Source organism: Schistocerca cancellata, chromosome 1 (genome assembly GCF_023864275.1).
Source record: "Schistocerca cancellata isolate TAMUIC-IGC-003103 chromosome 1, iqSchCanc2.1, whole genome shotgun sequence".
Taxonomy (NCBI): Eukaryota; Metazoa; Arthropoda; class Insecta; order Orthoptera; family Acrididae; genus Schistocerca; species Schistocerca cancellata.
In genome coordinates, this window is record NC_064626.1 from 1,043,310,817 (window position 1) to 1,043,325,783 (window position 14,967).

General features: G+C 39.9%; 1 protein-coding gene across 1 annotated transcript in view; it reads right to left on the reverse strand.

The window, feature by feature from the left end:
- Positions 1 to 14,967, reverse strand: part of LOC126090072 (UDP-glycosyltransferase UGT5-like) — a 166,208-nt gene that overhangs the window by 12,308 nt on the left and 138,933 nt on the right. Inside the window, exons 4-5 of the mRNA XM_049906958.1 lie at positions 8,884 to 9,106; positions 7,057 to 7,276 (exon numbers count right to left, since the gene is read on the reverse strand). Coding sequence (XP_049762915.1) covers positions 7,057 to 7,276; positions 8,884 to 9,106 — 443 coding nt within the window. The remainder of the gene's footprint in view (positions 1 to 7,056; positions 7,277 to 8,883; positions 9,107 to 14,967) is intronic.

Genomic DNA, 14,967 nt, shown 5'->3' on the forward strand with positions numbered 1-14,967 from the left:
GATGCTGAGGGTATTAGATTAGGAAATGAGACACTTAAAGTAGTAAAGGAGTTTTGCTATTTGGGGAGCAAAATAACTGATGATGGACGAAGTAGAGGGGATATCAAATGTAGACTGGCAATAGCAAGGAAAGCGTTTCTGAAGAAGAGAAATTTGTTAACATCGAGTATAGATTTAAGTGTTAGGAAGTCGTTTCTGAAAGTATTTGTATGGAGTGTAGCCATGTATGGAAGTGAAACATGGACGATAAATACACTCCTGGAAATGGAAAAAAGAACACATTGACACCGGTGTGTCAGACCCACCATACTTGCTCCGGACACTGCGAGAGGGCTGTACAAGCAATGATCACACGCACGGCACAGCGGACACACCAGGAACCACGGTGTTGGCCGTCGAATGGCGCTAGCTGCGCAGCATTTGTGCACCGCCGCCGTCAGTGTCAGCCAGTTTGCCGTGGCATACGGAGCTCCATCGCAGTCTTTAACACTGGTAGCATGCCGCGACAGCGTGGGCGTGAACCATATGTGCAGTTGACGGACTTTGAGCGAGGGCGTATATTGGGCATGCGGGAGGCCGGGTGGACGTACCGCCGAATTGCTCAACACGTGGGGCATGAGGTCTCCACAGTACATCGATGTTGTCGCCAGTGGTCGGCGGAAGGTGCACGTGCCCGTCGACCTGGGACCGGACCGCAGCGACGCACGGATGCACGCCAAGACCGTAGGATCCTACGCAGTGCCGTAGGGGACCGCACCGCCACTTCCCAGCAAATTAGGGACACTGTTGCTCCTGGGGTATCGGCGAGGACCATTCGCAACCGTCTCCATGAAGCTGGGCTACGGTCCCGCACACCGTTAGGCCATCTTCCGCTCACGCCCCAACATCGTGCAGCCCGCCTCCAGTGGTGTCGCGACAGGTGTGAATGGAGGGACGAATGGAGACGTGTCGTCTTCAGCGATGAGAGTCGCTTCTGCCTTGGTGCCAATGATGGTCGTATGCGTGTTTGGCGCCGTGCAGGTGAGCGCCACAATCAGGACTGCATACGACCGAGGCACACAGGGCCAACACCCGGCATCATGGTGTGGGGAGCGATCTCCTACACTGGCCGTACACCACTGGTGATCGTCGAGGGGACACTGAATAGTGCACGGTACATCCAAACCGTCATCGAACCCATCGTTCTACCATTCCTAGACCGGCAAGGGAACTTGCTGTTCCAACAGGACAATGCACTTCCGCATGTATCCCGTGCCACCCAACGTGCTCTAGAAGGTGTAAGTCAACTACCCTGGCCAGCAAGATCTCCGGATCTGTCCCCCATTGAGCATGTTTGGGACTGGATGAAGCGTCGTCTCACGCGGTCTGCACGTCCAGCACGAACGCTGGTCCAACTGAGGCGCCAGGTGGAAATGGCATGGCAAGCCGTTCCACAGGACTACATCCAGCATCTCTACGATCGTCTCCATGGGAGAATAGCAGCCTGCATTGCTGCGAAAGGTGGATATACACTGTACTAGTGCCGACATTGTGCATGCTCTGTTGCCTGTGTCTATGTGCCTGTGGTTCTGTCAGTGTGATCATGTGATGTATCTGACCCCAGGAATGTGTCAATAAAGTTTCCCCTTCCTGGGACAATGAATTCACGGTGTTCTTATTTCAATTTCCAGGAGTGTAGTTTAGACAAGAAGAGAATTGAAGCTTTTGAAATGTGGTGCTACAGAAGAATGCTGAAGATTAGATGGGTAGATCACATAACTAATGAGGAAGTACTGAATAGGATTGGGGAGAAGAGAAGTTTGTGGCACAACTTGACTAGAAGAAGGGATCAGTTGGTAGGACATGTCCTGAGGCATCAAGGGATCACCAATTTAGTATTGGAGGGCAACGTGGAGGGTAAAAATCGTAGAGGGAGACCAAGAGATGAATACACTAAGCAGATTCAGAAGGATGTAGGTTGCGGTAGGTACTGGGAGATTAAGAAGCTTGCACAGGATAGAGTAGCATGGAGAGCTGCATCAAACCAGTCTCAGGACTGAAGACCACAACACGAACACCACAGATAAAGCTGGAAGAAATTAATATAAAGTGTAGAGATCAACCAAAACAAACAGCGGAGGATACAGACTTCCTGGATGAATATATGGACAGCAATTGTAATTGGTCAACCCACATTCTTCATCTTTTTAAGAGTCTTAGCTCAGCAATATTTGCTCTACAAATTATTGCTTCTGTGGCTGAAGTAGCCACTTTCATTAATTCATTAATGTCACAAGCTGTTATATTCTAGGCGAACCAACCTCTTGAAAAAAAAAATTCACTGCACAAAAATAAGTTATCAGAATAATTAGTCTTGTCCATCAAAGACAAGCTTGCAAGAACTTGTTTCAAAAGAGGAGGATCCCTACCATCTTCTCACAGCATAAGTTTTGCTCATTGTCCATTGTCTCTAATAACTTTTCTCTGTAAAAAATAACAGTGAATATCATGACTACAACACAAGAGCCAAAGTAACTTCCCGGCAGATTAAAACTGTGTGCTGGACTGAGGCTCGATCTCAGGACCTTTGCCTTTCACGGACACGTGCTCTACCATCTGAGCTACTCAAGCACGACTCACGCCCCATCCTCACAGCTTTACGTCCACCAGTACGTTGTCTCCTACTTTCCAAACTTCACAGAAGCTCTCCTTCGAACCTTGCAGAACTAGCACTCCTGGAAGAAAGGATAGCAGGAGAGCTTCTGTGAAGTTTACAAAGTAGGAGACAACATACTGGTGGACGTAAAACTGTGAGGATGGGGCTGAGTCGTGCTTGGGTAGCTCAGATGGTAGAGCACTTGCCTGCAAAAGGCAAAGGTCCCGAGTTCAAGTCTCAGTCCGGCACATAGTTTTAATCTGCCATGAAGTTTCATATCAGCACACACTTCGCTGCAGAGTGAAAATCTCATTCTGGAAACCTCCCCCCACACTGTGGCTAAGCCATGTCTCCGCAATACCCTTTCTTCCAGGAGTGCTAGTTCTGCAAGGTTCGCAGTAGAGCTACTGTGAAGTCTGTGAAGTAGGAGATGAGGTACTGGCAGAAGAAAAGCTGTGAGGATGGGGCGTGAGTCGTACTTGGATAGCTCAGACGGTAGAGCACTTGCCCACGAAAGGCAAAGATCCCAAGTTCGAGTCTCGATCTGGCACACAGTTTTAATCTGCTTGGAAGTTTCATATCAGTGCACACTCCGCTGCAGAGTGAAAATCTCATTCTAGAACCAAAGTAGTTTGCACACTGAATTGAAAAGTCTAAATCTGCTTCAAAAAGGAGTTTATTACTCCAGCATTAAGCTGTTTAATGCACCCCCAATGCATATCAAATGCCTTCATAAACAACTGCCAAAATTTAAACAAATTCTGAAAGTACCTATTACAGAAATCTTTTTATATGGTCAATGAATTTTAGAGAGAAAATGAATACTTTCACTAAACTTAAAATTGTTTTACAAATACCTATTTGAGCATTATCATAGACATTCTGTTTTGGTATTAATGCATTTATTTATTTATTGATTTTAATACTTAGCTAAACTTTGCTTCCTGTATGTGTTACTGATTCTTTCTCAGTGTTAACTTACTGTTAATTGGGTCAATATTTTTAACTTGATACTTTATTTACATAGTATCTTTTATTGCATTTATGTAAGTTACATCTAACCTATGTACGAGGGCGGTCACAGTGCGGGTTGTGGGGGGAGTAGCGACGCCATCTGTGCGTTCACGCACTCAACAGGTCAGTCGGCATCAAGCCGTGGTCGAGTGAACGTCGTACCTGCGCTAGTTTAGTTTTTGTGGCAGTTTGAAATGTGTGCTGCAATAGAAAACCCCGCCAAATATGAAGTGCGTGCTGTCATAAGGTTTTTTACAGCCAAAGGATATTCTGCAGCAGCTATTCATTGTGAGCTTTGTGCCGTGTACGGACCAAGAGTTATGAGTGAAGGAGTTGTCCGTGAATGGGTACGTTTATTTAAAAGAGGACGAGAAAACGTTCATGATGAAGAGAGGAGTGGTAGACCATCACTGGTGACTGACGAACTCGTTCAGACAGTTGATGCAAAAGTTCGTGAAAATCGACGTTTCTCAATGTCGGAGTTGTCCACTGGTTTTCCACAGATTTCTAAGACTCTCTTGTACGAGATAGTGACAGCAAGATTGGGTTACCGTAAGTTCTGTGCACGATGGGTGCCCAAAATTCTTACCGACCACCACAAAACTCAAAGAATGGCCTCTGCATTAGACTTTCTGTCACGTTATGAGGACGAAGGAGAACCATTGTTAAACAGAATCGTGACCGGTGACGAAACCTGGATTAAGTACGTGAACCCTGAGACAAAAGAACAATCAAAGATGTGGGCACATTCAAATTCGCCTACCAAACCAAGAAAAGCCTCGCAAGATTTTTCTGCCAGAAAACTGATGGCAACGGTGTTTTGGGATGCCAAAGGGGTGTTGTTGGTTGAATTCATGGAACGTGGTACAACCATTAATCAAGACGTGTACTGTGAAACAATAAAAAAGTTACGACGGGCTATACAGAACAAACGCCGTGGTATGCTGACTTCCGGTATCGTTTTTTTGCACGATAACGCCCGTCCTCACTCTGCTCGCAGAACAACGGCCCTTCTTGAGTCCTTCAAGTGGGACGTTATCAACCATCCACCTTACAGCCCAGACCTGGCGCCAAGTGATTATCACCTCTTCATGCATTTGAAGAAATGGCTCGGGTCACAGCGGTTTGATGACGACGAAGAGCTCAAAGATGCAGTCACAGGCTAGCTCCAGGCACAAGCGGGTGATTTTTATGCAGAAGGAATTTCAAAGCTTGTGAAGAGATACGATAAGTGCCTCAATCGCTATGGAGACTATGTAGAAAAATAGTGCAAAGATGTAGTTGTAAGATGTATATATTAAAATATTTTTATTTAACTTGGTGTATTTTTTTAAATCAACCGGAGGTTACTTTCTGAACGGCCCTCGTACAATTAGACACATTCCGTACCCTTGTGATTTGTTCCACTGCCTGAAACTACAGAACAGCCACTCTGGCAATGAACACATTTTGCCAAAGGAGAAACCGGTTTGTTGATACCATAACTGTAGAAACTGTGACTTTGTTGACAGAGCCAAAACCTCATCTCTGCTTGCACCGCTTCATCACTATCAAAGTGATGTCCTCGAAGGTGTTTTTTAATTTATAGAAACAGAAGAAAATTGGATGGGGCTATGTCAGGACTGTATGGGGTGTGACTGATGGTAGTGAACCCAAAGTGTTGGATTATTGGAAATGTTGCAATGCTCATGTGTGGTCTGGTGCTGTCATTCAGAACTTGATTACAACACACCATTTCTCATCCACCAATACAATTACGTTACACCGCCATGTACAGGGTGACGTTTATCGAACTATATGGAAAAAAAAATTAGCTAAAAAACTACATCATGCACACACTTTATTCAACATCACTATACATATTTGGACGTAGGTTATGGCATGGTCAATATGCCTGCCATTATTGGCGATGCTGTGACGCAGATAAATAGCAAAGTTCTGCATGACCCGCTGAAGTGTCAGAATCTCGATGCTGTTGGTGACCTCCTGAATGGCTGTTTTCAGCCTAGTAATGGTGTTGAGGTTATTGCTGTACACCTTGTCTTTAATATAGCCACACAAACGAGAGTCTCATGTGTTCAGGTCTTGAGAATATGGTGGCCAATCAAGGCCCATACCAATGGCCTCTGCATACCCCAGAGCCAGAATGCAGTCCCCAAAACGCTCCTTCAGGACATCAAACACTCTCCTGCTTCAATGTGGTCAAGATCCATCTTCCATGAACCACATCTTGACAAAATCAGGGTCAATTTGGATAATGGGGATGAAATCATCTTCCAAAATCTTCACGTACTGAAACTTCCTGGCAGATTAAAACTGAGTGTTGGATCGAGATCCAAACTTGGGACCTTTGCCTTTCACGGGCAAGTGCTCTATCACGTACTGTTTGGTAGTCACTGTGCCATCAAGAAATAGCACATTAATTATTCCATAACTGGACACTGCACACCACATCGTCACCCATTGAGGGTGATTCTCATTCCCCCATATGTGCCAATTTTGCTTATTGAGGAACCCATCCAGATGAAAGTGGGCTTCGTCACTAAACCAAACCACACAGTGCACACTAATTCCCATCATACCCACAGCCAATCATGCAATCTGAATGTCCTGACGCAAACCATTCAGCAGTTATGACAATTTTATTTCAGGTAGTTCTATAACTGTCACCCTGTACATTCTACAAGTTGGGGTCCTCTACTAGCAGAGGGCTGCAAATAGCTAGATGTGAAGAGTAAAGATGTAGAATGTTAATAACATTTGTTTTATTTAAAAATCTTTAAGAGTTATCACACTAAAAAAAAAATCAGAGGCATTACTTTACAGCATGACCTCACATCTTAAGCAAATCTTTCATAAAAAAACTATTGACAATAACCCCAAAAATGCATTTCAGTTCACTAATTTTATTATTATCCAGTTTCCACTTAAGTTTAGGTCTCAGTGCCTGCAATTGTACAAAAATAGGAATAAAACTGTAAAATCAGTCATTGACTCAAAGGTTCATTTCAATAACAAAGTTCCTTTCTATGCCTGGTCCTACTGGGGTTTATAAGCCTTCGCCTTCAACCAGGGGTACTTGTAATATGAAAGCTAAGTCACAATGTAACTTGGCGTTTTTTCACCCGTAGAAACCATACCCAGAAGAATAAATGATTTAACTTACAGAACAAATTCTTGGACTGGTCAGGGATCAAACCCTAAAGGTCATTATTTATAATACAAATATCATTATTAAAAAAGTGCTTACTTTCCACTTGTGAAATTTTTGATGATCTAAATAACTGTCTATCACTTCAGGTGAATATTTACTTCCCTCTATAGATAACCAAATAAACTGCCCTAGCTTAGCACTTAACAGAATGGTAATGATGGACATGCTAATAGAAATGAATGAACTAACTTACTTTTGCTGAGTTAAAACTTCATTGATTGCCCACAGCAATGACTCTTCTGTTACATTGTGGAATAGTAATTTAACTGCATATCCTTTGGCCTCAGCTCGAATCAAATTCACTTTCTGATCACCAAATAGTGGTATTCCTACAACTGGAACTCCATGGTAGACAGCTTCTTGAAGACTCAGTAAGCCACCATGTGATATAAACAACACAACATTTTTATGTCCTGTACAAAATAAAATAACATTATTGACACGTTTTTCCCCAATATATCTTAGAAAAACACACACACACACACACACACACACACACACACACACAGAGAGAGAGAGAGAGAGAGAGAGAGAGAGAGAGAGAGAGAGAGAGAGAGAGAGAGAGGGGGGGGGGGGGGGGCTAAAAAGACATACGAGTTCAAACATAGTTATACATGCATAACAAGGTGACCTCCCCAATAGTAACTAGGACATATTTCAAAACCTAAATCATTTTTTCTATAAACATGGTATTCTAAGAGAAATGGGCAGAAGGAGCAAGGTAAACTTGATTCGCAAGACCCATATAAAGCTGTAAGTTGACAAATGTTAAACAAAATACTTTGCTACATGATATCTAGCAAGCCTTGTAACTAGATAGAAAAATTCTTGAGAGGCAGAAAGCAGCAAGAAATCCTGGATGGACAGCCACCTACAGCTCTACAGGAGTAAAATCAGGTCTGCCCCAGGAAACTATAAGAGTGCTATTACTGTTCGTACCATTGGTAACTGATAGAATAGAGTATTTATTACGTGTACAGACTTTTTTTGGATGATTTTATATCCTTAACAAGTGTTATTCAGTCAATATTGTAGCAACGATCAGTTAGATCTGGGCTAAAACCAACCATGTGAAAAGGTAAACAGTTTTTGACAAACCAAAGAAAGGTTTTGAACTTCACAAAATATTAAAAAGTAGTAATCTTTGTATATATAATTAATTAATTGCAACTGGACTCAGTCATGTCACACTAATGTATTAGAATCTGACATGAAGACAACAAATTCTCAGTGTTAGATCAAGCGCAGGACAAGCAGTGATTTATGAATAAATACTGGGTAAGTGAATTCTGTGAACGAGAGAGATCCCTTATAAAACATTTATATGGCTCAAAATTTATTAAAGTTCTATTAGTTGGGGAAATGTCCAGTCAGCAATCAGACGAACAGCAGGCACCAAGTACACATAAATAAAAGCAAAATTAATTATCACAGTCTACTTTGCTTTGCTGTGGTTGGTGTTTCAAATGCTGGGAAGTCTGAACTGAGAATAATATCTACAACTGTTCTTTAGCCCTTTGTGTATCATTCTCATTGATAAAGTGAATATAAAATTATGAGAAAAACCGGTGGCCAGTACTTATCTTCATGATGTGATATTTTAGTACTGTCATGAGACACACAAAAATACATACACTAACCTAGCTTTCAGTTGTAGTTTCAATGAGTGAATTTTCCTTTTTATTCAACTGCCGATCAAATTGGAGCAGTAATAGCTCACACAGAAAAAATATATCTAATCAATTTGTTAGGTAAATGGAATGAGAAGAAACCCTTATGTATGTTACAAAGTCAAGGCACAGATAAAATTTGGGTATTGTAAATATAAGGACACAGATAATGTTCAGGATTCTAGAATGAGGCAAGAAATATAAATTGAGTCTATGGTATACCAAACATCTTCTTTCAATACTAACTATTAACTAACAAAAAAAAAATCATTATGCTTAAATGATTTAACTTCATTGCTCAATGATGACAGGATAAGACATAATCTCAGACCAAAAATTAAGTATATTACCCAAAATATCATTTTGGGGAAACCATTTCCCAAGATGTACATTATTTGGCTTCCCAACCATAGTATCTTGATCCCATTTCCACAGTACTTCTTGCTTCAGCTTTGAGAAAGCTTTCATAAAGGCAATGAACTTGTCATTTGGCATTTCAGAAGCTTGAACATTTGTTCCCAGACTGAAGAATATAGCTCCTTCTTTTGAATTATCCAAAATTGTTTTAAGGTCCTGCAATATCAAAAAGTGAACATTACTAAAACCTTTATTATTTCATAATTACTAATACAATAAATAACCTATGCTTCATGAAGTTTAACAAAACACATACAGTGAAATGAGTACATTCATTCGTTCAAATGTAAACTTGACAGCACACAAAACTGGAAATGGAAAATCACAGCCAGAGTCGAAGTCTAACACAGCACTGACACAAATAATATGTATCATGCCATTTTCCTGGATCACACTGAAAACACATAGAAGAAGAATTATTGTGGTAATTACCTGTATTGGCTGACAGTAGTTGAACAAAGATTGTATACCTGTTGTAAATATACTAGTCACAGTGTATTTGAGTTACTCCAGGAATGCTGAATCAGATTGTGTACATGTATGGAAAGTGGTTGGTATTGAATTGTAAAGAGAAGGAGCAATAAAATACAAAGTCATCATCATGAGATCACTGGCGAGCCTCCAATTCAGTTACATCATCTACTCATTTTATTAATCACGAAGTCAGTTTTCAGGTGGAATGAATTCTATAGGACATGGGATGCTGTGGATGACCCTGCACCATGGTTGATACTATTTCACAGATCCACTGTGAGAGCTGTCCAGATTCACTATTTGGGCCCGCAGTGAGGAGTCCCTATGACCATAAATTACTCTTTATTTACAGGTTCTGCTGATGCACCTGCAGATTCTGTGGAGCATTGCAAACTGGATTATAAACTAGATCTAATATTCATAATAAACACAATGTACTAAGAGATAATTCATTCTGTCAGTATTCTAGTGCTATTCCAAGAAAATACAACAACCTTTCTGCAAACGAACTATGCTGTTATTAGCTACATAAGTACTTAAGAGGGACACTTCTGCTGGTTGCCACTATAGCTGAATGAATGTCATGTGGCAGTCTTTGTAACTGTTTAGAGGTTTGAGTTCATGTTAAGAAATTGATCAAGAAGTGCCATCAGCTACAGATGGAAGATAATTAAATAGTGGAACATCATCACACAACAGTAAACAAACTGCATCACAACAGACAGCATATCAACGGCAGCAGTATAGTGTCTACACAAGTTCCACAAACACTATGGGCATCGGCACAACCCACTGTGCTGCAACAAACAACAAATATTAGACAGGTGTATAGACATGACCTTCATGTTTGACATCGGTGGTGTGCACCTGACAATAAATCAGATAAACATTTGTGCCTGAAGGCTATAAACTCAGCAGTCACAATATGCAACCAAAAGTACTGACTACCAACTTAGATCTTGCCACACCCTTTACAGTGACATTTGTATTTGTTAACATCATTAAGCCCTTATTAGGTGCCGATTTCCTTGGTCATTATGCATTAATGGTGGTTTAGAGGAAAGGATGACTGCAGACCACAGTTGTCGACAACACAGTAACTGGTACAAAGGAGTGCTCAGCCTACAGCACAGTACAAAGAATAGTGTACGATATGCTTGCCTTATTGGATATCTTTGCCCTTGGATATTCTTTGAGGAAATATGAGTAGTGGTTAGTGTGCTAAATGGCCATTGTTGCTGGAGTGCCAAGATATAATGAAACAGTTTGGAAGTATATGAATAAACAAAGTACTAAAGTGTTTATGTTTATATTGTGAAAAAGAGCCAATTGCAGTGTAATAAACAGTGTTTCAATGGAACTGCTGCATATGAAAAATTACTTCCACCTTTCTCATGACTGGTATGTGGTATGACTGTATTTATCTGACCAGTATTTATTCCTCCCTACACTGATCAGAGTCTTTACAATAGACAACACCATGATAAACTGCAAAGAATGCTTTAACCAATTTACAGACACCAGCACAGCACAGCACAGAAATGTGCATCATATCAATATCACATCTGGTTAACCCATTGACAGCACACACACACACACACACATAATTGCCCTAGAGCACCTAACAGAAACAGAGGCCATATTTGAATAAATGATCCAAGCTGGGATAATTCATCATTTTGACAGGGCATGGTCTTCACCTTTGTACCTCATTCTCAAGAAATGTGCCTAATGGCACCCCTGTGATGTTTTTCATGCTTTAAATGCCAGGAAAGTCCTAGACAGTTATCCTACACCACACATTCAAGATTTTAGATGTGCATTAGCTGGTCCAAAAATTTTAAGTATCATACACTGCCACAAAGTGTACAACCAAATAACTGTAGTGCCTTGAGACATCCTGGAGACTGGTAATTACACCCTTTGGTGTAACCCAACAGTTCAGTTCAGACATACAAAGTTTGTCTGTTAGTTTATGATGGATGTGTGCACCATATAAAAGGAGCAAAAACGATTGTGGCTCATTACTTTTTGTGCATCTGTGATTTGGCAAATACCATACACTACAAAGAACTCACCACTGCTCAGACTGCAATCCACAACTACAGCATTTACTGGCTGACCCTTCACAGGACTGTGACTTGCCCAAATCCTATTGCCAGAAAACAAGGTAATGTGATGGTGATATGTCTCTTGGTGGAAGCCAAGGCCCTTACATTAGATTAGATTCAATTTTCGTTCCATAGACCCAAAAATTAGATGATTCTCGTAGGTGTGGAACTTGTCAGAAAGTATAACATAAAAACATAAAACATTTGAATATAATACTTACTACCCTGATCATTGTCAGGAGATTGTCAACTCAGGTGAATACAATGTGATAAACTGGAACAGCTAATATTCATAGAATTAACGCATTGTCAGAATGAAACATTGTTATGCACTATTAATAAATTTATCATACACAAAATACCTAATCTAGATTATTGTGATCAAGTGCTGTCAAAACTGAAATCTAAAAGACATTTTTACTCAAGCTGGATTAACATTTCCTGTTAAGATATTCATCTGTAGAGTAGAAAGAGTTGCCTATCTAAAAGACTTTCAAACTCTTTTTAAACCATGCTTTATCTGAAACTAAGTTTTTAATGGTTGCTGGCAATTTATTGAAAATGTGTGTTCCTGAATACTGGACCCCTTTTTGGACCAATGTAAGTGATTTTAGGTCTTTATGTAGATTGTTATTATTCCTAGTATTGATACTATGTATTGAGCTATTGGTTGGAAATAGAGATGTATTAAATGAAACAACAAGTTTACTGTTACCAGTCACCGTTCTATTTTTTCCACGACGCGTTTTGAAGGTTTAAACCTCCATCATCGGGTGGATTTACATTAGTTAGTATTACATATGTGTGTATGTTGTGTTACGATTTTGGAGGAACTTGTGGCACTGCCTCCAGTGGTCACAGGTTCCTTTTTATGTCTTAACACTTCACATATATACTGCCACATTATTACTTGCATTATTACTTGCAACAAATTTCATTAATGAATAAATATACTGAGAAGCAGTGGTTAGAATACCAAGTTCCTTGAACATATTTCTACATGATGTTCTTGAATTTACACCACATATGATTCTTATCACACACTTTTGCTCCCTAAAATCTTTTGCTCAGTTTGATGAGTTTTCCCAGAATATGATACCATATGACATAATAGAATGAAAGTAAACAAAATATGCAAGTTTTTTATATTTATATCTCCCACATTTGAAATCATTCTCACTGCAAATACAAACTTGTTTAGGTGCTTAACCAATTCTGTTGTATGCCCTGAATTTATTATCGAGTTGTAATCCCAGAAATTTAACACTAGCAACCTCTTCGATCCGCATATCTTCATATGTTATAAACATGCTGGAAGGAAATCTCTTACAATTTCTGAGCTGCATATAGCGGGTCTTCTCAAAGTTTAATGACAGTGAATTAGCTTCAAGGCACTTATTAGTGTCCGTGAAAATTTGATTAGCAGCTATTTCTAAATCTGTACTTACTTGCTACTTATTGCAATGTTTGTATCATCTGCAACAAAGCAAACTTAGCATCTGGCAATGCAACAGATGAGAGGTCATTAATGTACACAAGAAAACCAATGGACCCAACATGGAACCCTGAGGAACACCACATGTAATTAATTCCCAGTCAGATGAAAACTGACTGCTTACTGCACAGGTATTTCACAACAACAACCTTTGCTTCTCATTTTCTTAAGAGAATGCTGTGGTTCATACAGTCAAAGGCTTTTCACAGGTCACAGAAAATGCCAGTAGCGTCTAATTTATAGCGTCTAATTTATTATCTAATGAATTAAGTACATTCTCATTGTAAGTGTAAATAGCTTTCTCTATATCAGAACCCTTAAGAAATCCAAACTGTGACTTGGACAATATATTATTTGCAGTCAGATGCTTAAGGAGACACTTTAACACAAACCTTTCAAATATTTTTGAGAAAGCTGGCAAAAGTGAACTTGGTCGATGGTTTGATGGTATCTCTGTATCCCACTTCTTGTAAAGAGGCTTAACGTCGGCATATTTTAGCCAATCGAAGTGTTCCGCTTTTAAGAGTTTGATTACACAAATAACTTAAGATAGAACTCAACTTTCATGAGCACTCTTTGATTAACTTTATTGATATGCTATTGTACCTGCTGGAATACTTAGATTTTAAGGATTTATGATGGATGCTACTTCTTTGGGAGATGTGAGTGTCATTTTCATTTTATTGAAGTTATTTTTAAAGACTGGTCTCTGATACTCCATTGCACTGTTCACCAAACCTGATAACCCCAAGCTGTCAGTAACAGAAATGAAGTAATTGTTCAAGAGGTTTGTAACACTGCATGTACTTCTTACCAAAGTCTCATTTATTTTTAGAGCTATCTGTTCCTCTTCCTTTTCGGCCCCACCCGTCTCTGTCTTCACTATACCCCAAACAGTTTTTATTTTGTTGCCTGATGTAATTATCTTTTTCTCATAATAAAGCTGCTTCAATTTCTAGATTACTTGCTTCAATATTTTGCTGTATTCTTTGTAATGCATTACAATTCTAGCAACAGAGCTGTTCCTACATGGTAGATACAGTCTCCTTTTTGTCTCACATGATATCTTTATCCCTTGTGTAATCCATGGTTTATTTTTTGACTTCTGTGTGATTCGAGTTACCTTTGGGGGAAAACAATTTTCAAAAGTGGAGGGAACTTTATTAATGAATGCTTTGTATTTTCCATTTGAGTCATAAGTATTACAAACATCTATCCAGTTCATATCTTTGAGCAATTTCCTGAATTTTTCAATTTTTGACTTATTTATTACCCTCATGTACTCAGATTTAATAGATTTTTTTATCCTGACAAGTTTCAACATTTAACATAAGATGCTGCATGTCATGATCAGACAGCCCATTTACTATTGCTTTTGTGATATGACTTTTTTCCCTCGATCTGTCTACAAAGATATATTATCAATAGCAGTCTCACAGCATTTACATATCCTAGTAGCAAAGTCCACAGTGTGCCAGAAATCTGTAAAGCTACTGTCAACAGTGTTCAGACACTGTACTAGCAAACAGCAAATATGACTATCATGTTACTGGCTGACTGTTTTGTGTGGCTATTAATTAAAAAGATGCCAATGCATGGGCATATTCATGTAGCCAGTGCCAGCAATGCAAATTTAGATAATGTGTACTAAGGCTCTCTAGCCAGATTCACCCATGTAAACACTGATCTCTTAGGCCTGCTTCCAACTATGGTTGGCTACAGACACCTTTTCACAGTAGTGGACAGGTGTATTTGATGGTCAGAAGCTGCAACCTCCATAGATATTCCTACTGAGACAATAACAAACACCTTCATTGCTACCTGGACAGCAGGAGTTGGTTGCCACCTCCACATTGCTACAGAACAGTGCCAGCAATTCAGATCCATTTTGTTCTAAGAATTACCCAACTTTTGCTGCATCCAGCATCATCATATGA